This window comes from Schistocerca piceifrons, chromosome 8 (genome assembly GCF_021461385.2).
Source record: "Schistocerca piceifrons isolate TAMUIC-IGC-003096 chromosome 8, iqSchPice1.1, whole genome shotgun sequence".
In the NCBI taxonomy this organism is placed as follows: domain Eukaryota; kingdom Metazoa; phylum Arthropoda; class Insecta; order Orthoptera; family Acrididae; genus Schistocerca; species Schistocerca piceifrons.
Genome location: NC_060145.1, coordinates 467,956,330 through 467,984,321, shown reverse-complemented (window position 1 = coordinate 467,984,321; position 27,992 = coordinate 467,956,330). Strand labels below are relative to the sequence as shown.

General features: G+C 44.6%; 1 protein-coding gene across 1 annotated transcript in view; it reads right to left on the bottom strand.

Annotated features, from left to right (window-relative positions):
- LOC124712463 (fatty acyl-CoA reductase 1-like) overlaps nucleotides 1–27,992 on the bottom strand; it is a 158,445-nt gene that overhangs the window by 113,886 nt on the left and 16,567 nt on the right. Inside the window, exon 2 of the mRNA XM_047242759.1 lies at nucleotides 143–379. Within this exon, the coding sequence (XP_047098715.1) occupies nucleotides 143–364 (222 nt within the window). The 5' untranslated portion in view covers nucleotides 365–379. The remainder of the gene's footprint in view (nucleotides 1–142; nucleotides 380–27,992) is intronic.

Sequence of the window (27,992 nt, the reverse complement as noted above, 5' to 3'; positions counted from 1 at the left end):
GTTCAGCCTCTGAATCTTCTTTAATGCGTCATGTTCCCACAACGCCATGTCAATCAATATTGAAACGTCAGTATTCCACTGGGGAGTGCTTATAAAGTTTTGGTTCACCTGTGTAGTACATCAAAACAACAGGGACACTCACCACACTGGACACATATTCTTCCAACCTCTCTTGGGGGTCCCGTCCACTCTTTGGCCTCACCAGCATGTAGATAGTGCCAATGTCAGGGCAGGATCGCAGCAGCTTCTCCACGGTGACCATCCCCAGGAAGCCGGTGGCCCCTGTCACCAGCACCGACCGGCCGGCATACCACTTTGGCACTCGGGGTTCCGAACGCACATCCTGTCTTGCCACGGCAACCATTGGAGATATTTCTTCCTATAAAAAGGGGACATGGAATCAGAAAACGCTACTTACTTGAGTACCTTCTCTGAAGTTCTGAAAATACATTAGGGAAGGGTTATTCTCTACTTGTACAGAAGCCAGATTGCAGCTATAGGTTTCGAAGGACATGAAAGGGGAGCAGTAGTTGAGAAGGGAGTGACACAGGGTTGTAGGCTATCCTCAGCTTTATTCAGCTGGAACACTGAGCAGAAACCAAGGAGAAGTTCGGAAAGTCGATTACAGATTACAGAAAAGGTCAAAGACGTTTCACATTAGCAGACGGCTTTGTTATTCTGTCAGAGACAGGTAAGTACCTCGAAGAGCAGTTAAAGTTGGTGATTAGTGTCTTGCAAGAAGGATATGATAGCAATGTCAACAAAAATAAAAGATAAGCCATGGAATATATTCGAATTAAACCAGGCTATGCTGACACAAATAAAAATTAGGAAATGGGTGACTAAAATTATTAGTCGTGTTTTGCTGTTTGGACAGCAAATGAATTAATGGAGGTCGAAGTTGAGAAGAAATAAAATAGGACTGGCAGAAGGAGGAGAAATGTTTTAGAAAAAGAAAAAAACAAATGTGTAAACACCGAATATAAATTTGAATACTAGGCAGTCTTCTTTGAGCTATTTGTGTGGTGCGTGGCCTTGCCCTTAAGTGAAATCTGCGTGGTAAATAGTTCAGCCAAGAACAGAACAGAAGCTTTTTAAATTTGTTATGTGTGTTGATGGAGTAACTAATGAGTACGTACAGCGAATTGGTGACAAGACTCCTTTAAGTTGACGAAAATAGGTTACTGGTTGATATGACACAGTGTGAATCATCAAGAAATTGTCAGTTTGGGAAAGCGGGGAACAGAGGGCAGGGGAAGTAGTGTGCAAATTGTAGACAGAGATAAAGCCTTGAATATAGTAGGCACGTTCAAGTGGACGTGGGCTGCAGTAGATAGGCAGTGAAGAGGCTTGCACAGGAGATACCGACCACAGCAACAATGACTAAACCTGCGTCGTTCTAGTTTCAGTATGGAAGCGACAGTAATTCGAGAGGCTCACAAATTTGGTCCTAATATGAATTTCATAATCTATATTTGTATCACACTCAACAAATGTATTGTAATTGTAATTGAACTGGACGCTGTTTACATTTATTTTAATTCACAAAAATACCTCTAAAAAGATGTTTTTGGAGAAGTAAATCCAGGTTGTTTGCTCTGGCATACATATAAAATTTTTAGTGCTTGGAAAGTTTTTGGCACGGATCCCGTATGGCAAATCACGCAGCAAGGTCATTAATTGCTTCATTTTCAAAGAATTTATGATATGTTTTTCACAATTTCTTATTTTACAGGTCCGCCTTGATCACACAGATTTTTACACTTCCATTACCGGGTTCAGCTGCTGCCATCTTCCGATCGGTTACAAACAAAAACAGGGTGTAACAAACTAAATTCAATTTGCTGACGCTAAATCCATGAAAGGCCTGGTGTTATATAAAAAATAAAATGTATTTACGCGAGTAACAGCCATGTATACGAGCCGCACATACCATAAAATATTGTGATGTATGTATCAACGTCAAATTATGCGTGTAGGTACACAGTAAGTGCTGGTGATAATGAGGATGTGTCTGATATTTATACAAATGACTGATGCGAGCAGAAGGAACAATAGCTACGGTAGATGAATAACCAGTATCGCAAATGCAGTAGTTAAAATGCAGTATGCGTAGTCATTAATTAAAATTACTTCACATGGCAAAAGGAGCGTCTGACAATAAAACACGACCAATGTACAATACGTGGAATAAAGTCCACGTAAAAAGTGCAAACAGTAATAAAGTGAAGCTTCTAGCCTGGCAAAGTAAAACACACAATTGTGTAAAAGCCAGTAAAGAGTTTCAGAATAAAATCGTATCTATAAAACGAAATATTCCAGTACGACATATGTAAGTAGGCTGTTTAGGTTTTTATGTTGGTGACGCCACCTAGCGCTCTGTATGAAAATCGCTGACTGGGTTGTGTACAGTCTGTGGTTGGTTGGACTCATTGTTGGAATATTCGAATGTAGCGTTGGGCAGTTGCGTGTGAACAGCGCGTAGCTTTGGGCAGTTGGAGGTGAGCCGCCAGCAGTGGTGGATGTGGGGAGAGAGATGCCACAGTTTTGAGAGGACGTCTGTCCGTCAGAAAAAGGAAATTTGTTTAATTGGATGTCACAAATATATATGACTTTTGAACACAATTAAGGTAACTAGACTGTTTGTTCTCTATCAAAATCTTTCATTTGATAACTACACCTATCAGTAGTTAGTGCCTTCAGCTCAGCTGTTTGAAAATCAAGTAACGTAAGACTTTTTCCAGCACTGTCATTCTTAATTTTCAAAGGGGAAGTTTCACATACAATTAAACCGTAGCTGTAAGTGTAAGGTAATTAATGAAACAGTGACTATTAATGAAAGGCCGTAAAGGCGATCTTTGCGAAACACATCATTGCTGTCTTGCGCCGTCCACCATATTCACCCCACTTTGCCTCTAAACCATTTTTTCCTTTGCTAATGTCAAATCAGCGGTTACAGGGACGGTACACTGATCACCAGAACATTACGACCGCCGACGTACTATCGATATAAGCCCATGTAGGCGATAACAGTGTCACCTGGAGAGGAATGACATTTCGGAATCTGTGGTTGGTTCCTTCAACACGTGGCGAAATCAAGTGAATCCACGTCCAAGAGTCATGAGACCGGCCGGCCAACCCTCATTACAGATGTCAGACGTCATTGGCTGCATATTCAAAACAGGAGAGGCGACGAGCTTTGGAGGAGCTGAGACTTCAATGCCGGGCACAGTAGAAGTGCACCAAACACTCATGACATTGTCAACTATGGCTGAAATGGGCACGTCAGCATCGGCAATGGACTTCGACACAGTGACAGAGCGTTGCATGGTCTGATGAATCCCGACACGTTCTTCATCGTGCCGATGGGAGCGCGCGAATATGTCATCTTCAGAGGAACATCTTGACACTTGTATTGTGGGAAACAGACAAGCTGATGGCGGCTCATTTATTCTCTGGGGAATATTCACGTGGGCATTCATGGGTCCAGTCAAGCTCGTGCTAGGCACCATGACGGCCAAGGGGTGGCACATCCTTCATTACGATACGATCACGATTCCTGACGGCAGAGACATTTTGCAGTAAGATAATGGGCCATGTCACAAGACCAGGAGTGTGATGGAGTTGTTCGAGGAACGTAGTAGCGACTTCCAGTTGATGTGCTGGCCATCCAACTCGCCAGGTCTGAATCTCATCGTAAACATCTGAGATATGACTGAATTTTGCTTCAGAGCTCATCGCCCCCCTCCCCAGAATTTACCGGACTTAGATGACTTGTGTGTGCAACTATGGTGCCAACTCCCTCCAGCGACCTACGAAGGCCTCATTTTCATTGCTTTCAAGCCGTGATGCACTGCCACTGTTATCAGTGCCAATGTGGACATACTGGTTGTTAGAAAGGTGGTCATAATCTTCTTGCTGATCAATGTATTTGACACTGTGGAATTCAGTAAAGCAAAAGTGATGGAGCTTCTCAACAAGCTGACAGAAGCAGACTTCTAGCCCTGTCATGGAAAATTCGTATGGAGCATTGTAAGAATTGGCAAGGTGAGTATTTTCGAGGTGGTGTGTTTTGTATTGCCACTGATTATCAGTAAAATGTTTTGCAGCACCAATCCAGTTATTAAGTGGCCACAACACATAGCCAGCAGCCAAGCACCACAGAGTAAAGGTGGCAAAAGATGTATGCTACGATCTAAACTTGCTTCAGTACTCCTGGGCCAGCATGCTTGGGTTCAATTGCCATCGCCCACCATCTTCTGCCTGCCTGATGCAGACATGATGCTGTATGTTTATTTAAGGTTTTTAATAAAGGGTTCTGGCAACAAGGAAGGTGCCTATTTCGCTTGCCACATAGGGCAGCAAGCCACTCGCCCACACCTTTCTAATGACACACCTTTACAATTGGTACCAGAACATCTGTTTGAGGATGAAATGGCTGACTAATGGAGGGTATAAATGGAAAGAGTGCAGATGTAGTGGCAGCCCAGCCAGCGCAAGAATACAAGGGAGTACCGAGTTTAAATGTTTTGGGCCTGTTTGGCTGTGTTTTGCTCTTTATTTTCTTTATACTTAGTATACTGTATTTTTTGTGGCGGTATTAGGAATCCCGCTGCTGCTTAAATTTTGCTTAATAATCAGCACTGGTGGCCGAAGACTTCCGGCATAAGAAGTCACCCTCATTCTGCCAACGGCCTTGTCAAAGAGGGCGGAGGAGCGGATAGAGGTTCAGGGCACTCTCTTGTCCTAGGGGTCGGTAACTGCCCCTAAAGTCGCAAGAATCAGCAATGATCAACGGCATGGGGATGCAGAAGGCAATGGAAACCACTGCGTTAAAGACACGTAACGTGTATCCACAGGACATGTGCTCTGTAACTGAAGATTCCGGAATAGTCTGGGAGGGGACTGCCAAGAGGGAGGTTACCATGAGAAAAAGATAGTCAATGGAAGGATAACGTTCTACGAGTCGAGGCGTGGAACGTCAGAAGCTCGAACGTGGTAGGAAAACAAGAAAATCTGAAAGGGAAATGCAAAGGCGCAATCTAGATGTAGTAGGGGTCAGTGAAGTGAAGTGGAAAGAAGACTAGGATTTCTGATCAGATGAGTATCGGGTAATATCAACAGCAGCAGGAGTAGGACCCGCTATGAATAGGAAGGCAGGGCAGAGGGTGTGTTACTGTGAACAGCTCAGTGACAGGGTCGTTCTTATCAGAATCGACAGCAAACCAACACCGACAACGATAGTTCAGGTATACATGCCTACATCGCAAGCTGAAGATGAAGAGACAGAGAAAGTGTATGAGGACATTGTAAGGGTAATGCAGTATGTAAGGGGGGATGAAAATTTAATAGTCACGTCATGGATTATTGGAATGTAGTTGTAGGGGAAGGAGTAGAAGAAAAGTTTAAAGGAGAATATGGGCTTGGGACAAGGAATGAGAGAGGAGGAAGACTAATTGAGTTTCATGTAGTAATAGCGAATACTCTGTTCAAGAATAACAAGAGGAGGAGGTATACTTGGAAAATGCCGGTTGATACTGGAAGATTTCAGTTAAATTACATCATGGTCACACAGAGATTCCGAAATCAGATGCTACATTGTAAGGCGTACCCAGGAGCAGATATAGACTCAGATCACAATATAGTAGAGATGAAGAGTAGACTGAAATTTAAGACATTAGTCAGGAAGAATCAATATGGAATGAAGTGGGATACGGAATTATTAAGGAACACGAACAATTCGAGACTAGAATAGAAGGGAGAACCGATAGAGGTACTCAAGGTAACCTCCGTCACACACCGTCAAGTGGCTTGCGGAGTATGGATGTAGATGTAGATGTAGACAAGATAGGCTGAAGTTCTCTAAGGCTATAGATAGAGCAATAAGGAATAGCTCAGTAGCCAGTACAGTTGAAGAGGAATGAAAATTTCTTAAAAGGGCTATAACAGAAGCTGGAAAGGAAAGCACAGGTACCAAGAAGGAACTGTGAAGAAACCACGGGTAACAGAAGAAGTACTTCAATTGAGAGATGAAAGGAGGAAGTGCAAAAATGTTCCAAGAACCTCAGGAATACAGAAATACAAGTCACTGAGGAATGAAATAAGTAGGAGGTGATAGAAGAGATAGAGGATACAGTATTAGAATCAGAAATTAAAAGAGCTTTGGAGCACTTACGGTCATATAAGGCAGAAGGGATAGATAACATTCCATCAGAATTTCTAAAATGATTGGGGGAAGTGTCAACGAAGCGACTATTCACTTTGGTGTGTGGATTGTATGAGTCTGGCGACATACCATCTGACTTTGGAAAAAGACGGCAAGAGCTGACAAGTGCGGGAATTATCGCACAATCAGCTTAACAGCTCATGCATCCAAGTTGCTTACAAGAATAATGTACAGAAGAATGGAAAAGAAAATTAAGGATGTGCTAGATGACGATCAGTTTAGCTTTAGGAAAAGTGAAGGAACGAGAGAGGCAATTCTGACGTTGCGGTTAATAATGGAGGCAAGACTAAAGAAAAATCAAGACACGTTCATAGGATTTGTCGACCTGGAAAAAGCGTTCGACAATGTAAATGGTGGAAGATGTTCGAAATTCTAAAAAAAGTAGGGGTAAGCTAGAGGGAGAGACGGCTCATATACAAAATGTACAACAATGAAGAAGGAATAATAAAGAGTGGACGACCAAGAACTAAGTGCTCGTATTAAAAACGATGTAAGACAAGGATGCAGCCTTTTGCCTCTACTGTTCAATCTGTACATCGAGGAAGCAATGATGGAAATAAAAGAAAAAATCAGGAGTGGAATTAAAAAAGGATATAGTCACGTAGAAGGAGGTGTGATTAGATGAATGACGAACACTAACTTCACTTAACGAAGGTTTATTCAGCACTTGCACATGCAAGAGCGTGTAGTGAACTTACTCCGGCCAGACCACATACGGTACATATACAGTTACAGAACATTCCAGTACAATGATTCTTGTAATTTTTATATACTTCTAGAACGTACTCGAACAGCACAGAAAAATTAAAATTTTATAGTTGAGGTGAGTTATGAACTCTCGACCCTCCCCGCAACAGTGTAGTATCATAAGCACTACACCACGGTGATTGGGCTGCTCAGCTTCTTCTGCGACATTGCTCTCTCCTTAAGAGAACAGCGTCTCGGTGTTACGTCCTCCTAGTTCGGGAACGAGTCATCGGTCCTGCACACTTCAACTCCCGATGACTGATGTTCGCCCTGGCGGTGATCTTCATAGAACTTCCTTTGCCCCTACGCTCTTCGTCATCTTTCCGCTTGTTGCCTGTCGCTGGAGCTTCGAATTTACCCTGGGTTGCAGGATCCTTATAGAGCTTCATTCGAAGGACGTGGACCGCATCTCTGATCTTCCGTCGTCTTGTGTTTAGGTCAAAATCTTCAAATTCATAAGTAACATCAGACAACCGTTTTACAACCTTAAAAGGTCGAAGGTAACTCCTGAGGAGCCTGTCAGAGAGACCAACCTTCCGAACGGGAGTGAAGATCCAGACGAGGTCACCATGATGGTAGACAACAGGCCGGTGGCTCGCGTCATACCTTCGGCGATCGTTTTCTTGAGCCTGCAGCGTGCGGAGTCGAGCTAACTGCCGAACTTTCTCAGTTCTGGTTAACACCTGGGCGATGTAGTCGTCGTCCACGTCATCAGGATGTAACGGAAACACAGTGTCCATCGTCGTAGTCGCCTCACGCCCATGCACCAGCAAAATGGCGTAAATCCTGCGGTGTCTTGTTTGGCGGTGTTGTAGGCAAACGTCACGAAAGGTAGCACCCCATCCCAGTTGAGCTGCTCAACAATGACGAACATTGATAGCATGTGGGCCAAGGTCTTATTAAGGCGTTCAGTAAGCCATTTAGTTTGCGGATAATAGGCATTCGTCATGCGATGAGTAATATTGAGCCGACGGTTTATCTCTGTCACAAGATTCGATTGAAAAACATTCCCTCGATCCGTAATTAACGACCTTGGGGCACTGTGTTTTAATACAATCTCTTCCACGATGAATTTGGCTACCTCGAATGCTTCGGCTGTTTTCACGTCTTTTGTAATGGCCTAGCGTGTCAGATAATAAGTGCAAACAATAATCCATCTATTGCCACTAGGAACGTTGGAAATCGTACGAGGAGGTCGATCGCAACACGCTGGAAAGGTTTTTCGGCTGGTGGAATTGGTATGAGTCGGGTGGTTTTTGAGGAACTGCCTTTCTCCTCTGGCACTCTCTACAGTGCCACACATAGTGACGGACACTCCTAAGTAAACCCGGCCAGAAAAACCGCTTGCGGATCCTATCGTATGTCTTAATAAATCCTGAATGTCTGGGCTCAAGTGTGTCGTGGAATTTCTATAGAACATCTAAGCGCATGTGTTTAAGAATGAAAACGGACCAAAGTTTTCTTGCAAAGTAATCCATTAACTACCTTAAATTGTCCTTTCACATCCTCTGCCATGCGGTTCTAGGCGCTACAGTCTGGAACCGACAGACCGCTACGGTCGCAGGTTCGAATCCTGCCTCGGGTATGGATGTGTGTGATGTCCTTAGGTTAGTTAGGTTTAATTAGTTCTAAGTTCTAGGCGACTGATGACCTCAGAAGTTAAGTCGCATAGTGCTCAGAGGCATTTCACATCCTCTGACCGTTTTAAGGCAAGCATAATTTGAGATATCTTGGCGTCCTTTATCTGCTCAGCAGAGAGATCCTGGAATGCAGCTAGACAGTCACTATCCTCAAAGTTTTGATGGTGTTGCACAGGGTTTCTTGAGAGATAGTCGGCATCTTGGTGTTTTCTTCCACTTTTGTACTCTATGGTAATGTCATACTCTTGAAGACGTAGTGCCCACCTGGCGAGTCGTCCTGTTGGATCCTTAGCACCTGTCAACCAACAAAGTGAATGATGGTCTGTAACCACTGTGAATGGCCTTCCATAGAATACTCTCGAAATTTGCACAAGGCCCATATCACAGCAAGACATCCTCTTTCTGTAGTTGAGTAGTTTGTCTCGGCTTTTGCAAGTGCTCTAGAAGCAAAGGGTATAACCTTCTCTTTTCCATCCGAAATTTGCACCACAACAGCACCGATCCCATACGCACTGGCATCTGTGTGTAGTTCTGTAGGTGCTATCTCACCATACAGACCAGTACAGGGTCAGTCGTCAGAGCTTTACGCAGCACATCTAAAGAATCTTGTTGAGCACCTCCCCATATAAATTTAGCATCGGCTTTTAACAACTCTTGGAGTTGCCTGGCTTTGATACAAAAGCCTTTGATAAAACGATGGCAATAAGAACACAACCCGAGGAAGCTTCTCACATCTCTAATTTGTTTAGGAACAGGAAATTCCGTTATAGATCTCAACTTTTCTGGATCTGGCTGCACACCTTCGTTTGACACAAGGTGTCCAAGTATTTTGATTTCTTTTTCTCTAAAGAGACACTTCTTTTGGTTAAGTTTCAGTCTGCCTTGTTGGAGACTCTTAAGAACGGCCCTTAGTCTTTTTACGTGTTCGTCAAATGTCTCTGTGAACACTATAATGTCATCTAAATAACAAAGAAATCGTCCACTTCAGGTGACTTAGAAGATTATCCATCATCTGTTCAAAAGTTGCTCCTGCATTATACAAACCAAACGACATTACCTTAAACTCACACAGTCCCTCTGGCGTGACGAATGCAGTTTTCTCACGATCAGCCTCATCTACTTCGATTTGCCAGTATCCCGAGTTCTTGTCTATGGTTGAGAGAAACTTAGCCCCCTTCAGACAATCAACACACAAACGCCAACTGCCATCCTTCTTCCTGATGACAACCACTGGTGACGACCATGAGCTCTGCGAAGGCTGAATGATGTCATTCTTCATCATTTTCTCGTCGCGAATTATTCGACGCTCCGTTGCTGACAAATGGTATGCTCTCTGGCTTATTGGTTGATGGTCTCCAGTGCTAATCCGGTGCTTCACTGTCGATTTGTCTAATTTGCTCTTCACCTGTGGATTGAAGCATTCAGAGAACTCTTGAAGAATGACAAGTAGCTTCTTCTGTTGTTCCTTAGCGAGATCTGCCGATAGTCGAGCTAGAAGATAATGTAGTGGTAGCGCCAATTTCTCCCACAGACTCGGCATGGGAGGTTTCTATGACGATCAGCTGTTCTTCAATTAGCGGCTCAGCCTTTGCTACGCACATGCGTCTTTGAAGGATCTGCGGTTCTCGGCAACAGTTAACTATCCACCGAATCCGTTCTTAAACGAGACGATAGAGGCTCGGATGACCAAGTTATTCTTCAGTGGTATGCTTCCCTCACATTCCACTACAAGAGCCATGGATTGATGCATGGCGTGACACATGACAGTTACCTTTTTAGCACTGATTGCATGAATGATCAATTCATCCAGCACACATAGTCTCCACACACTCGGATGTGCGTCTTCCTGTCCACAGTATCTCATCTCGTGCAGTATAATCTTCGAGCGACCACAATCTATAATTGCTTTTAAAGCTTTTAAAAAGTCCCATCCGAGAATGACGACATGACTTCGCTTTTGTAAGACGATGAATTCTAAGGGCTTTGTATGGCCACTTATACCCACACGATAGACACATCATCCTGTAGATTTTACATGTTTCCCACTGGCCACTTTCAGCAGAGATGTTTTGCTGTCGACGAATACGGTTTTCGGCAACTGGCGACGGTACTCCTCCGAAATGACTGAATATGATGCTCCAGAGTCCACAAGAGCTTGGCCTAGTCGGCCGTATCCATGAGGATATCGACATAGTTTCCTATCATTTTTGCAGTGATCGAAGGCGGAGGATTTTTCTCTTCGGTGGCCTCACCTCCAAGGAAGGTCGTACCCTTTAGTTTTCCAGGTTGAGGCGGCTAGGTGATCGGCTGGAGCTTCTAAACGGCGATGGATACCTTGATCGGCTTGTTGGGGAGCGTCCTCTCTAGCGGCTAGCTTGCGGCGATGGTGACCTACGTATTCCTGCACCCACATCTTCTTGTTCATCTTCGTCGCCCTGGAGTTGGCGTCGGCTAAGATTGGTCTGCCGTCTTCTGGCTTGGACGTCATCAAATATCCGCCGCCTTTCTCGACAATAGCGCACCACATGTCCCGGTCTTCCGCATTGGAAACATACTGGTTGGTTATTCTGGGTCCTCCAGATCCTCATGCGGCGTTGTAGGAACGTAACTCCGCCTGGGTCTCGACTTTTTCACCATTTTGAAGCGAAATGAAGGACGAGAGGTTGGTTTCAATGTCTGTTCCACTTCCTACCTTATGACCTCTTGAAGCGTCTCGGTTTTATGCTCGCCGTGCAATCCAAGTGCCTTCTGAACTTCCTCTCTCACTATATGACGCAGAACACTTGTGAAATCAGTTCCTTCCTCCAACACAGATATCGATACAACGTTTGGAAGCTGTTAAAACTTCTTGCGTGTAATTCTTTTTTCATGCATTGTCTCGACTTACTGGCACCATTTTATGAAGTCGCCTGCTGTCGAAACCTCCTTCAGGAGTAGGGCTTGATAAATGTCCTCCACAACACCCTTCATGCGATGTGAAACCTTATCTTCCTCCTTCATTCTAGGATCCACTATTTTACACAACTCCAAGACGTCTTGAATGTAGGATGCTGTAGTTTTTCCTGGACGCTGTGCCCTGCACTTTAATTTATCTTCAGCCTTGCACTTCTGTCGTTGTGTGTCACCGAAATACATATGCAGTTCCGCCTGGAAAACTTCCCAGCTTGCGAACTTCTCCTCGTTCTTCTCATACCATTGCTTGGCAGTGCCCTCCAAGTAGAAAAATACGTTAACCAAACACACGGTGTCATCCCATTTGTTAAATTTGGCTATACGCCCACATACCTTTAGCCACTTGTTTGGATCTTGGATGGAAGGTTCTCATGTGGTGGCACACAGTTCATATCATCGTAATGTCCTCTTCTTCTTCTGTCCTGATCTGTTGAATGCGGCTCGAACTCGGGTTTCTCGCCACGTAAACGGCGGCTCTGTCGTGGCCTGATGGGTGCCTGTGTTGTCGATAATGTGCGCCATCACAAGTTCCAACACCCAGCGCCTCTACCAGAAGAATAAGTAGAAGAAGGTGCAATTAGATAAATGACAAACACTAACTTCACTTAACGAAGGTTTATTCAGCACTTGCATATACAAGAGCGTAGAGCGAACTGCCTCGAGCCAGAACACACACGGTATATATACAGTTATAGAACATTCCAGTACAATGATTCTTGACATTTGTAGATACTTCTAGAATGTACTCGAACCGAATGCAGACATTAAAACGGTACAGTTCGGGTGAGGTTTCAACTCACGGCCCCCCCATGCAACAGTCTAGTATCATAACCACTACACCACGGTGACTGCGCTACTCCGTTTCTTCTGCGACAATATCAGTCATTCGCTGATGACAGTGCTATCCTGAGTGAAAGTGAAGAAGAATTACATTTTCTGCTGAACGGTATGAACAGTCTAATGAGTATACAGTATGGACTGAGAGTAAATCGAAGAAAGACGGAGGTAATGAGAAGTAGTATAAATGAGAACAGCGAGAAACTTAACTTCAGGATTGATAGTGACGAAGTTGGTTGATTGGTTTAAAAGAGGGGGGAAGTGACCAAACTACGAGGTCATCGGTCCCTTGCTCCTAATAAAACAATGCCACAAGTGTCAGAATGAAACACACGAGAGATATAACACAAAACGGAAAGAAAGGAAAATCCAGAAGAACAAAGGAAACTCAACGAACACTAAAAGGAACAAAAGATTACAAGAAAACAACGGAGACGCTAGAAACAGAAGAGAGTAAAACAAGAAAGCAGATTACAGTGGCTGGCCGACCATGAGAATAAAAGGAAAACGCCAGCCACTGTGCAACACATTAAAAAATCCACCCTAAAAACACTAGGGTGGAAGAGACAGAGGGACGAAGGACATGCGCTAAAACTTAGATCAAATGATAAAACCCACCCTCACGAATAAAGCGTAAAACTAAATCAGCGAATGAGGCGTTGTCAGATAAAATGAGCGGCAACGAGTATGGTAACCCAAGATTCCGTCGCTGGTCCGTAAAGTGGGGCAGTGCACCAGAATATGCGCCACTGTCAACCGGGCGCCGCACCAACACTGAGGTGGGTCTTCACAATGCAAGAGGTAACCGAGGGTCGCCCAAGCGTGGCCAGTGCGGAGGCGGCCGAGGACAACTGATTCCCTGCGAGAGGCCGGCGTGGAAGACTTCCACACATTCCAAGTCTCCTTAATGACACGCAGTTTGTTGTGCGTACTGTTATGCCATTCCGTCTCCCAAAGCCGAAAAACCCTGCGACGTAAGTCAGAACGCAGATCAAGTTCAGGGATGCCCATCTCCAGAAGCGGTTCCCGCGTAGCCTGTTTGGCCAGCCTATCGACAAGCTCGTTGCCTGGGATGCCGACCTGTCCTAGTGTCCACCCAAACACCACTGAACGACGGGACCGGTCCAGGACATACGGACTCCTGGATGGACGCCACCAAAGGATGGCCAGGTCGATAGCTTGTAGGCTGCTCAAGGAGTCAGTACACAGGAGAAACGATTCCTCAGGGCATGAACGGATATACTGAAGTGTACGAGATATGGCCACCAGCTCTGAAGGGAATACACTGCAGCCATCAGGCAAGGAATGCTGTTGAATATGGCCTCTGTGGGCAAAGGCGAAGCCAATATTACCATTAGCCATCGAGCCGCCGTTGTAAACCACGTCAGAGCCCTGGAACACTTCAAGAATAGAGAGGAAGTGACAGCGGAGAACCGCAAGGTTAGCGGAGTCCTTAGGGCCACACGAAATGTCCAGGCGAAGCTTCTACCTACAGCTACACCACGGAGGTTTACGTGGGCGGACTCCAGTTGCACGCGAACTGCAATCATTAGCCCTGACATGGGCCGCCTATGCGGGAGGTGAACCGGCGTGGTTGGGAAAAGAAGACGGTAATTAGGGTGTTCAGGGGAGCTATGAATGTGTCTGATGACACGGCGGCCGGTGGGTACTTTGGGACTTCATGGCCTGTTCGGGCGGAGTTTAGCTTAGTTTACTTTACTGTAGTAGAATGCAGTGAGTAGAAGAAAACTGGCGTTTAAATCATTTATCAAACTTTTCTGGTAGCTCCTCGTATTAAATAGCACATTTAAATACAAATACACACACTATTATTAATCGAAGTCATTCAGTGTTTAATCTCATTGCTCTCTGCATAATAAAACCAACAACACTTCACTACGTAACGGTGGTGTCACAGTCGTTACACCACTGATGATGGCAGCTGTCTGAAACATACATGCCGGCCGGTGTGGCCGTGCGGTTAAAGGCGCTTCAGTCTGGAACCGCGTGACCGCTGCGGTCGCAGGTTCGAATCCTGCCTCGGGCATGGATGTGTATGATGTCCTTAGGTTAGTTAGGTTTAATTAGTTCTAAGTTCTAGGTGACTGATGACCTCAGAAGTTAAGTCGCATAGTGCTCAGAGCCATTTGAACCATTTTTTTGAAACATACACAGCCGATATGAAGTGTTCCTAATGGTGCAGACTTTTAATGATCAGTTCTTTGGGGTCGTCGGCCAACTTATCGAGTCCTTGTTGTTGCTGATCCATTGGTGGCTCACAGTATATTAATTTATGTAAGTGCCAATTGATATTGAGATCGGTACGCATGAGGCTCGAGGTGCCAACCCATAAAGCAAATACAAAAGCCTTTGTGGAAAAAGCTTGAGGTTCATTAGTCTAGAGTTTTCTCTACTCGTATCGTGTTCGGTTATGGGGAAAAAGTGGAGGTTTGGCAGAACGAGTGTCTGAAAACGTTTAGTTTCACGTTCTGGGGAACTATTTTCCTAAATTTGTGCAGGGTATAGAGACAAGCGGACGACGTCTTTCACGTGGTGACAGTAATTTTCATCCAGTGTAAGTGCTCATACAAATTCTTCACAGTTTTACCATTCGGTAATGAGATGCCGGCGACAAGAGTACGGGGCAGTTCTCCGAGGATTTCGCCCGATTGTACACTGAATACAAGTCCTCATCTGTATTATGGCAGTATTGACAACTTCACATAAGTAAGTTGGAGGAATAGAGTTTATAGTTACAGGATAGAGCCGACGAGACGGCGTGGCAGGAGAACAATAGAGGCTCGAGGACTGACTCCTGTGACACTTTTTGAGAGAACTTCCTTGCAGGACGACTTTTTACTTCCTCAGACGATGTGCTGACGAGTGTTTGTAATGGAACTCTCAGTCAATTTCAGGATACTGCACAAAAGTACGGTAAGCATTGGATGTAGGTTTCAGTAGTTATGCTTGGATGAACAGACATGTAAACGATATGGAACTTCCTGGCAGATTAAAGCTGTGTGCCGGACCGAGACCCGAACTCGGGGCCTTTGCCTTTCGTGTGCAAGTGCTCTACCAACTGAGCTGCCCAAGCATGACCCGTCCCAGCAGCTTCAATTCTACCAGTACCTCGTCTCCTACCTTCCGAACTCCACAGAAGCTCTTCTGCAACCCTAGCAGAACTATAACTCCTGGAAAAAAGGATAGGGTCTCAGAAGAGCTTCTGTGAAGTTTGGAAAGTAGGAGACGAGTTACTGGCGGAAGTAAAGCTGTGAAGCTGTGAGAACGGGGTGTGAGTCGTGCTTAGGTAGCTCAGATCGTAGAGCACTTGCCCGTAAAAGGCAAAGGTCCCGAGTTCGGGTCTCGGTCCGGCACACCGTTTTAATCTGCCACGAAAATTTCATAACAGCGCACACTCCGCTGCAGAGTGAAAATCACATTCTGTAAACTTCCTAAGATTACATCATGGGAAGCCGCCATTTATACCGATGATCCTATACAACGACGATTAGAGAAGGTGTATGTACAGTTACAACTTGGGAAGGGTTCACGTGTATTGACAGTCCCAAGGAACTCCATCACAGGAGATAACATGTACAGTTAAAGTATGGAAAATGGTCACATGTACTGACGTAGCCATTATCCACACAGAAACCAACAATGAAATTAATTTAAAATGGCTCAGAAAGGTATGTGAACTATCTACGACTGAATACTTTCGAGTCATTAATCCCTGCATCTGAATGCTCCAAAAACTTGTTCGCTTACTTTGGTCGAAGTTCACACAAAGGATTGATCTTCATTGTATAGATTCCCCACACATTTAATTGATTCTGTACCTGAACTACGATGTCTGAGTGCTGCTGAAAGAACCAAACTTTCACAAGGAACACCTAGGACGCTGGATAAGCCAATTAATCTGTATAAACCGTCTCTTAGACTGCGTTTTCACGATCTGATACTGAAAATTACAGGAAGGCTGCTCTGTATGAACCTAAGAACTTCTTCATGTGTAGTAGAGCCCTGGCCAAAAAAGAGGAACTGAATCCTGCAAAATGTTTCGTATGGTGTAGTTTATCCTGTGGGAAGCAAAACAGCAGAAGCCAAATGGTGCACCTCAGGGTAAACAATTTTGGTTCATAAGAGATGAGGCTATAAAGAGGTGCACTGTCAGATAATTTAGGAATGTTTCAGGAAGATGAGCTGAATAGGGATGTCAGTCCAGAATAATCGAAGCTAGGTCGTTCTGTGAATCCTAGCTCTACTAACAAGGGAACCTCCCCATCGCACCCCCTCAGATTCAGTTATAAGTTGGCACAGTGGATAGGCCTTGAAACACTGAACACAGGTCAATCGAAAATACAGGAAGAAGTTGTGTGGAACCATGAAAAAAATAAGCAAAATATACAAACTGAGTAGTCCATGCGCAAGATAGGCCATATCAAGGACAGCGTAAGCTCAGGAGCGCCGTGATCCCGTGGTTAGCGTGAGCAGCGGCGGAACGAGAGGTCCTTGGTTCAAGTCTCCCCTCTAGTGAAAAGTTTACCTTCTTTATTTTCGGAAAGTTATGATCTGTCCGTTCGTTCATTGATGTCTCTGTAATAAGTTTAGTGTCTATGTTTTGCGACCGCACCGCAAAACCTTGCGATTAGTAGACGAAAGGACGTGCCTCTTCAATATTCATTGACCTTGTTATTGAAGTCGCGAGTTACATTTGCAGAACTCATATTGCCCACGGAATACATCTCACGTATTTAATGCACTCTCGTCCAAAGTAACGAACAGTCAACTGCCAGGTAGGGAGCCTCGTTAGCAGGAATACTCTCTCTTCCGTGCGCTGTAGTTTCGATGTTTGTGTTAAGTGTAGCGTCCCCATACTACGGCGCAGTTACCTCGCATCGGACGGACGGACGGACGGACAGATAACAATTGTCTGAAAATAAAAAGTTAAACTTCTCACTCGAAGAAATACTTGAACCAAGGACCTCACGATCCGCAGCTGCTCACGCTAACCACGGGACAACGGCGCTCCTGAGCTCAGGTTATCCTTAATGTTGCCTACCTTGAGCATGGACTACTCAGTTTGTATATTTTGCTTATTTTTTTTCATAGTTCCACACAACTTCTTCCTGTTTTCTCGATTGATCTGTGTTCAGTTTTTCAAGGCCTATCCACTGTGCCAACTTATAACTAAATCTGAGGGTGGTGCGATGGGGAGGTTCCCTTGTAAGAGGAGGGTGTCATATGGAAAAGAACGTAATAGAGTGGACATGGAGAAGTTACTGGCGAAATAATGGGACATTTTTAACCTGCTTTAATCACTGTCAGCTACACCACTAGCGAAGGATAGAACGCTCACTGGGAACAAGTCACCTGCATACGAAAAACCATATTGAGTGCCACACCATTTGCATCCTTCTCATGGAGGAGTTTATTGATCAACAGCTCCAGGCTGGTATTTTATAAAAGAGCACCAGCCCCTCAGCGATATATGTAATCATTGTCCTAAAAAACGTCCCCAGATTATAAGAAAGCTTATGGGCTTTGCTCTGAAAACTGATTTTTGATGCAATGGACGGTTATGGATGCATAATGCCTACCCAGTGTGTAGCATTACAAAGATCTTGGACGGACCAGGACAATGGTGTTATGAAGTGGGTACCACCAGTTAAAAGTATCAGTAGAGGATCAACGCAAGAAAGGGTTTTCGGTTCCATTTAGTCACTACCAGTGTCATTGGATGGTACTTGGTTTGAGAAATGTACAGGCTGTTTACAATGCTGGCTAGATGGGGAGCCATGAGGTATGAGCCTGAAATTGTGCATTGTCTATCTAGACGATATCACTGTATTCTCCAAGGACCTCTAGGAGTATGTGGTGCATCTACGAAAAGTATTTCATAGGCTATGTATGAGATCATGGAAACTTAGTTTAGAAAACTGTATTACAGGAGTTGTGGTATTTTATGTGCCATTATTGGTCCATTACTTATACAAGCTCCTGAAGTAGTAAGTAAATTACAGTCATATCTAAGGTAACTAATTTTTATAGAAAATCTATTCCACAATTTGCATATGTAACAAGACCTCTTATGCTTCTATTAAGCGAGTAAAATGTCACTGGATTACAGACATGAAGGCATCGTTTGAATGATTGAAAGATTTACTGACCACTGGTCCTGTTCTCACTGTCTCTACAAAACAATTTTCAATATAATGTGATTTGAAAAACTAAATTCTAGCTGTGTTTTGAGCCAAGAGATAGATGGGAAAAACACCTAGTAGCCCATTCATCTAGAAATCTCAATAAAGTGAAGAAGACCTATTCAGCCATCGTAAAAGGAATGTTCACTAATTTTTACATCACTTACCTTTTGCTATACATACGGGTGACGTTTTGAGGTCATAAGCGATTACACAGCACTGAAATGGCTTTTGGGACTAAAATATTCAACCATTCAAGTGATCTTGCTTGGCTTTGCTGCTAAGAGAATTTGATTTTGAAATTGTATATCATCCAGAGAATGCTCATGGTAATGTAGATGCACATAGTCGCAAGCCGTGGACCACGACTGTCAACAGTTCACAAGACAACCACAATTCAGCTATGAAGATGGAGTGCTGTAGGAACAAATGACAGGCGGCTGTCGCGTAGTTGTGGCAGCAAGTTTATGGAAAAAAGTACTGAGGCAGGCTCACAATTTCATTTTGTCAGAGCATTATGGATGACATGTCATAGAGCGCAGCTTTGTGGAAAATTATTGGTGGCAGATGGGGCAAAAAGATGTAGAGCATTACGTAAAGAACTACATTCCCTTCCAATCATAGAGCCATCACCTACTTCAGGGTTAACGAGAAGAAGTGTCTGAAACACTGGCAGATCCTTGTGAAGTAGGAACGAATGTAGCTGATCAAAACACGGGAGAGAAAGCTAAAACTAGGTAACTAAGGCAGGATGTATCTGCAGGTATTCCGACCCATCGCTACAAACTGACACAGAATTTCCTATTCCCATACAGTTTCCTTTTCCTAGCTACAGTGAACTGAGGGTAGCAGTTCCAGCTCCTGTCGTCGAATGTAAGGCGAAGGAGAGTTTGAGAGACATCAACCTGTGGTGTTACTGAGCCTGTTGGCCAGGTACGAGTACAACGTGACAGAAGCTCTCAGAGCACATTCCTTGTGTAGTGAGGTATACTACTGACACAACAGTCAAACATGGTGATGTCAGAACATCAGTGAACATTAAGCATGGAATTTACCACATGGGCAGTAAAAAAGTGAGTTGCGAAACTACAGTCCCTGATGCAAGGCAAGATTGGGTTGAATTGCACTCCAGGGGAAGATTAGTTATTGCAGTCAGCTTCCGTACGTTTGCAGGAGTTGCCATCAAGGCCACACAGTTGATCCGCTAGTTTCGACAGAACAGGGGCTCGTTAGATACAGGTGCAAGAATCGTAACGACGGTATTAGGAATTGTAAATGTGGAAGACTTAAAAAGTACAAATATGGTGTTGCAACATGTACAAATGGATGTGGAACCAAGGAAGTATTAAACTGCACGTTACGGAGCTCAGAACTCTCGAAAATCACCTGGTGAAGAGCACTAGGCGGCTACATACTGTGGCCACCGTTCACATGACGCAAATAATGGAAAAGGACGTCACTGTAAATCACAATTTGGGCATTTCTAAGGACTGTCTGTATACTTTTGACGTCCTATTGACCGTCACAAGGCTCTTATGCACTCTCGCCGAACTTATCACCAACAGCCGCACTGAAACCATAGAATTGCCAGAACTAATCTTCCCTGCTGTTGATGGTCATGTGACCCAACAGTCTTACCTGTGAGACAGTTTTAAGGAATTACAAACTCGAACTGACTTACCAGCACCGTTAAAAATGGTAACACTGGCAGTATAGGAAGAATTCTTACCACTATACTACCATATGGTCAGTGTCGCCAGTTTACAAAAAGGGACCAGTTGAGAGACCAAGTACAGTACACTAACGCGTGCGGATTGTCACTTTGAGTATGAAGCCATCCGTCCCAGAATTACTACAGTGCTAAATGAGCAAGTCGCTGTCTACCCCACAAAACTGATGTGCATACTCCCTAAGATGTGCAAATGCACTCTCTGAGAAGCCTGCAACTGAGTGCCCCAGAGAAGTCATTACAAGCGAAAGAAATAGACAAGCGGTATTTCGATCCCCCAGTACTATCCCTTCATTATCGGTACAGGTGGATCGCACAGTGAGGCTCAGACTGAACCAGTCGACTCCATATTTCTGATGTAGCTGCCACTGGCATCTCCATGACTCGAACCATCGACTGCTGACTGTCTGGGCTCCTGGAAGCCAGCCCTCCACTGCCAGCACACCCACACACATCCAACCAGCTCAGCACCATCACTCCCCAACTCATTTCCAGGCGCTAGTCTACAACAATCTGCACAGTGTCAATGTTCCTTACGCTTGTAGATTACACAATTTGCAGTCCGTATCTTCACTAGAGTGATTACCCATTTACAGACTTTCCTTACCGCATAATGTCCCTGCAACATCACTAGGCAGCATTCAGTGAATACCCTCCTGGAAGATTACCCCTACCCTCCTGGAAGATTACTCCCCGGGAACTGTTGTGGCGACGAGTGCAACAGGTGCCAGCAGCTGCCTCCACAGCATACATCTCGGCGGTGGTAGCCCAGCCCACGCGAGGCGGGAATTCAAACCGGCCAGCTCACTAGCAGTTCAGCAGAGGGCTAAACCGGCAGCCGGGTCAGCAGCAGCTCCGAGGCTCGCACAGCCTAAGCTATATCCTGCTTCTGCCGAAATTATGTCTGAGCCAATCAAACAGAAGTGTCACTCTGCGAGACGACTATTTAGGCCAGCGCCGCAATGGCGGCTGGCAGTTCCAGTGCAGCCAGCTGTATCGCGTAAATCTTACCTGTACGCCCTACCACGATCGATTCCTCAGCTCTTCACTGTCACCCTGACATGAGATTTTGCCAAATTCGATGCCACCGGGTGGGGAGTATATGGTATTCATTTCTGTTATCTCTCCAACACTTGTAAAGTGTTGGTCTTAGTGCCTGTATCACAAACTACAGTACTGGCCATTAAAATTGCTACACCAAGAAGAAATTCAGATGATAAATGGGTATTCACTGCACAAATATATTATACTAGAACTGACATTCGATTACATTTTCACGCAGTTTGGGTGCATAGATCCTGAGAAATCAGTACCCACAAAAACCACCTCTGGCCCTAATAACGTCCTTGATACGCCTGAGCATTGACTCAAACAGAGCTTGGATGGCATGTACAGGTACAGCTGCCCTTGTAGCTTCAACACGATACCACAGTTCATTAAGAGTAGTGACTGGCGTATTGTGACGAGCCAGTTGCTCGGCCACCATTGACCAGACGTTTTCAATTGGTGAGAGATCTGGAGAATGTGCTGGCCAAGGCAGCAGTCGAACATTTTCTGTATCCAGAAAGGCTCGTACAGGACCTGCAACATCCGGTCGTGCATTATCCTGCTGAAATGTAGGGTTTTGCAGGGATCGAATGAAGGGTGGAGCCACGGGTCGTAACACATCTGAAATGTAACGTCCACTGTTCAAATTGCCATCAATGCGAACAAGAGGTGACCGAGACGTGTAACCAATAGCACTCCATACCATCATGCCGGATGATACGCCAGAATGGCGATGACGAATACACGCTTCCGATGTGCGTTCACCGCGATGTCGGCAAACACGGATGCGACCACCATGATTCTGTGAACAGAACCTGGATTCATCCGGAAAAATGACGTTTTGCCATTCCTTCACACAGGTTCGTCGTTGAGTACACCATCGCAGGCGCTCCTTTCTGTGATGGAGCATCAAGGGTAACCGAAGCCACGGTCTCCGAGCTGATAGTCCATGCTGCTGCAAACGTCCTCGAACTGTTCGTGCAGATGGTTGTTGTCCTGCAAACGTCCCCATCTGTTGACTCAGGGATCGAGACGTGGCTGCACGATCTGTTACAGCCATGCGGATAAGATGCCTGTCATCTCGATTGCTAGAGATACGAGGTCGTTGGGATCCAGCACGGCGTTTCGTATTACCCTCCTGAACCTATCGATTCCATATTCTGCTAACAGTAACTGGATCTCAACCAACACGAGCAGCAATGTCGCGATGCGATAAACCGCAATGGCGATAGGCTACAATCCGACCTTTATCAAAGTCGGAAACGTGATGGTACGCATTTCTCCTCCTTACACGAGGCATCACAACAACGTTTCACCAGGCAACGCCGGTCAACTGCTGTTTGTGTATGAGAAATCGGTTGGAAACATTCCTCATGTCAGCACGTTGTAGGTGTCGCAACCGGCGCCAGCCTAGTGTGAATGCTCTGAAAAGCTAATCATTTGCATATCGCAGCATCTTCTTCCTGTCGGTTAAATTTCGCGTATGCAGCACGTCATCTTCGTGGTGTAGCAATTTTAATGGCCAGTAGTGTACACTGATATAGAATTTAAAGCAGTCAATCTGTGACTTACTTTTTGTAACTCAGTTCATTCGATCATTCATGGAGTGAAGGTAGTTCTTTTTTTTACTTTCTTTTCTTCAGAAGTTACTTTTGTGTTAATACGGAATGTGACAAGTTATTTCCTGTGCTGCAAAATAAAACTGTTTTATGGTGTACCTAGTCAACGTTTCATGTGATTTAACTGAAGGAAGGAACATATCAAAAATTTCTAAAATGTGGATAAATATGGTATAGGACAGTAAGGACAAAAACTGGTTCTCATCGTGCAGACGCGATACTTGTTTTTACATGCTTAAACCAACTGAATTCGAAAGCTCCTTAGTTATCCAATTTCCATCGTGTCTCCCCATGAATTACTTAAGTAACATCTTTCCACCTACAAGAGTTCCACTTTCACTTGTTGTCGACACTTATATGTTCTAACATCTTCTAGTTTTCAATAACACTTCTTCCATGAAAGACTCTCCTTGTCTGCACGTGCAGCGCAATTGACAGGCTCACTCCTCGCACTCGACTTCCCACGTACAACTAATCTGGAAATCTAATAACGTTTTATTGTCAGCACGACTATGTTCAGTAAATTTGTGTATCCCAAAGAAGAAGGCCCTCGGTAGAGACACACGTGGTTACTGCGTGAAAGACTCTCATGGGTACAGATAATTCCAAAAGTGCTGATCCGCAGAATATATACGATTGAACGTAGCATCGAAAACAGCCATTAGCCCCTGGTGGATTGATCTCTGCTTACAGCGTGGAAAACGATCAGCAGTACTGATGATCCCAAAGAGCTTGGACCTAGTAGTGACATGAACACTTATCAGCCAGTACATTACGACCACCGACCTACTGCTGCTGTAAACCAACTAGGCGATAGCAGAGTCAATAGCAGCGTCACCTGGCTAGAAATGACTGCTGGTCTGACACACGCGCAATGCATGTAGTGTGAGCACGTTATCCATGTGCAGAATAGATAAGGTGTGCGATCTATTCAATTTGAATGAGGGCAGAATGTGATGGCCTGGAGGCTCGGCACGAATATTTAAAAACTGCACGACTCACCGCGTGTTCGAGGAGTGCTGTGACGAGCGTCTTCTACAGTTGGCGAAACCAAGTAGAAGTCACTTCCACACTTCGTGGGATTTGGCGGCCACCCCTCGTTACAGAAGTCAGCTGAGAAGAGAGGTAAAACAGGACAGGCAGGCGGAGCTAACCTCTTACTTTAACGCTGGGCACAATGCAAGAGTGTGATGGAGTGGTTCAAGGAACACAGTGGAGACTTCCAATTGATGTGATGCCCCCCCCCCCCCCCCCAACATGCCAGATTTGAACCTGAAGGAACACATCTGGGATGTGATTGAATGTGGCTTCAGAGCTCATCGCCCCCTCCCCAGAATTTACTGGAATTAGGTGACGTGTGTGCAACTCCCTCCAGTGTCCTACCACGGCCTCACTGCTTTCATGCCGTGATGCGTTGCTATTGTTATCCGTGCCAAAGGTGGACATACCGGTTATTAGGTACCTGATTGTAATGTTCTGGCTGATCAATGTATACTTACAGAATTGTATAATGTGGTATGTACTGACAATCCCAAAATCTGTTGCCCAGGTTACAGTGTGATATACGGTCATGTCGCACTGATGATCTAACAAACCAGGATCTCAGTCGATGCATCTTCACTTGAAACGTGAAACATGGTTGTGTGTATTGACGAATCCAAAGGAACCTGCTCCAGTGGCTACATGTATGTACCCTTCACCAACGGAAAATGTCACGTGTACTGATATCCACAAAGAACTTCATTCTCAGGAGATACGAGTGTCTTCACTTAAATGGGGCGAGAGGTCACATGAACTGACGACTGATAGGGTTACATATATTGATAATCCCAAAGAACTTCATCCACAGTAGATATGTAAAAGTTTAGAGTATGGAAGACAGTCGTATGTACTGATGTATCGCATATATCATGCTAGTGAGACATTTTCTTGAGTACTGCTCGAGTCTTTGGGATCCACACCAGATCAGATTAAAGGAAGACATCGAAGCAATTCAGAAGCAGTTGCTAGACTTCTTATCAGTAGATATGAACAACACACAAGTGCTATGGAGCTGCTCTAGGAGCACAAATAGGTATCCCTGGAGAGAAAACGTCGTTCTTTCGGAGGAACACTATTAAGAAAATTTAGAGAACCGGTATTTGAAGCTGGCTGCAGGAGGATTCTACTGCCGCCAACATAAATTTAACGTAAGGACCACAAAGATAAGATGTGGGAATACTGAGGCATGTAGATCGTCGTTTTTCCCTCGCTCTCTTTGCGAGTGGAACAGGGAAGGAAATGACTAGCAGTGAAACGGGGTAACCCCTGCCCTTACGATATGGTGGCTTGATGTGTATGTAAGTAGATATACATGTAGATGTATGTTTACACCATAGAAACTGGTCACATGTACTTATGATCTTATGATCCCAAACAAATTGTTACTCAGCAGACAAATTTATGCTTACCGCATGTGACTGTCAGTACAGTGCCTTTGTGAATTCCTAAGAATGAAACTGCTGAGATCATCGGTGCCTAGACTTACACTATTTAAACTAACTTATTATAACACACACACCCAAGCCCAGGGGAGGACTAGAAGCTCCGGCGGGAGGGGCCGCGAAATCCGTGACATGGCGCCTCAAACGGCGCAGTCACTCCGCATGGCGGACTGTCAGTACAATATTTACTAGCAACAGAACATCATGGCACTCAGTATATACGAATTCACTTGCAGTGTGGGAAGATGTCATGCGTGATGATGATTCCAAGAATGTGGCTAAAGGTAGATACGTATATGTCAGTAGCATGAAAAGTGGTCACATGTTTTGGTAATCCCATAGACCTTTGATCCCCACATGAACAGGTACTGATGGTACAAAGAATCTTGACAGCAAGTAGATATGTGTGTATGTATGACTTACAGCATGGGAAATGATACCATATACAGATTATCTCAAAGAACTCGGCTCCCAATGGAGATGTGTCTTTAGAGAATGGGAAATGATCACATACACTGACGATCACAAAGAAGTAGGATCTCAGACAGATATTGGTACACTTACAGAATGGAAAGCATTCACATTTACTGATGATTCCAAAGAACTCGAGTGGCAGCGTGTGCGTGTGTGCCTACAGCAAGTGAATTGGTCACATGTACTGATTAACGTAAGGACTTGGTTCCCAGTGGATATGTGCACACTTACAGCTTGGGAAGCAGTCATATGCTCTGACGATCCGAAATAAGAGGCTTCTAGTAGATAATTATACACTTACAGCTCATAAAGTGGTTACCTGTACTGTCGATTCCACAGGGCGTGATATCTAGTATATTTGGGCATGATTACATCATGGGAAGCGGTCATGTTCACTAGTGATCCTATGGAACCAAGCTTCCTGTAGGTGTGTGTACAGTTACAACCTGGGGATGCTTCACATGTATTGTCAGTCCCAAGGAACTCAGGTCACAGGAGATAACATATACAGTTAAAGCATGGAAAATAGTCACATGTACAGACATTCGCAATAATTTGACACCTGGTAGATATGTGTATACTTACAGCACGCAAAAAGGGTCACATGTACTTATGACCCCAAAGAACTTGTCGCCTAGTGTATTCATGTATGCTTACATCATGGGAAACGTTCACATGTTCTGATGACTCCAAAGAGCCAAGTTCTCTGGGATCATCAATTCACATGACCACTTTCCACACTGTATGCATACACGCATCTACTGGATAGCAAGTTCTTTGGTACCATCGGTGCAAGTGGCCCTTCCCGTGCTGTAAGTGTGAATGTTCCTGTGGGCAGCCAAGTTCTTGGGGATCATCAGAACATTTGACCACCATCCACGCTACAAAAATGCACGTATCTACTGGGAGGCACATTCCTTGAGACTACAAATCCACATGATGCCTTGCTGTATGAGATTGATCGGAACCGACTCAAAAACATACACAGAGTTTAATAGGGAACAGGATATGAAACAACGGCTTACTAGTGGTGAAAATGTGACCAGGTGCAGGTGCTGGCAGAAAAGTTGCATTCGGCACTAACGAGGAAACCATGAATAAAGTTAAACTGGCTCAAAAACGTATGTGATATACCTACCACTGAACAGAATTAGTCCTCAGACATCGTAGCTCAGTTATAGAATCAACTAAATCTGTGGAGAGGCTGTACACTGATGGCGATTCCTTTCTTTGAACTTCGACCCATCAGTGTGTTTTGGAGCTTTCTGCTGCAGAGATTAATGATTCTAAAGTATTCAGTCCTAGGTAGTTCACATGACTTACTGAGCCAGTTTAATTTCATTGGTGGTTTTTGTGTGGGTAGTAGCTACACCTTTATCTGCCGGCACCTCACATGTTCATAGTATTTAAAATTCCTCTGAGGGCCTTATTGGAGAAAAGATGCGTTTGATACGGACACCACCACTTGTCTGGTGTACTTTTATATTCACTGAGCTTGTCCACAGCAGCCAGTAGTGGATATGACTGCCCAGCGTGCGATTAACTGCGTACAAAAATCGCTTTTTGATGAGAAGCTGTGTGCCTCACCAAACCCATTACGAGACTTATAATACTTGAAGGACTTTTGGGACGCATAATTTTGTAACGACTGTATCTATAGTGTTCCAGTTTACTCGTCCGAACTCCTGGAATTAATAAAATAAATGATGTTTATAAATGCAGTAGAAACCCTGTAATTAACACAAATAACGTTCCAGTCACTGAATTCAAGGATATTTCCTTCCATATCGTCTATCCTGTGGAGTAGCTAATATGTTTTGGAAACAAGGAGCCGGCCGCTGTGGCCGAGCGGTTCTATGCGCTTCAGTCCGGAACCGCGCTGCTGCTACGGTCGCAGGTTCGAATTCTGCCTCAGGCATGGATGTGTGTGATGTTCTTAGGTTAGTTCGGCTCAAGTAGTTCTAAGGGACTGATGACCTCAGATGCTAAGTCCCATAGTGCTTAGAGCCATTTGAACCATTTGAAACAAGGAATT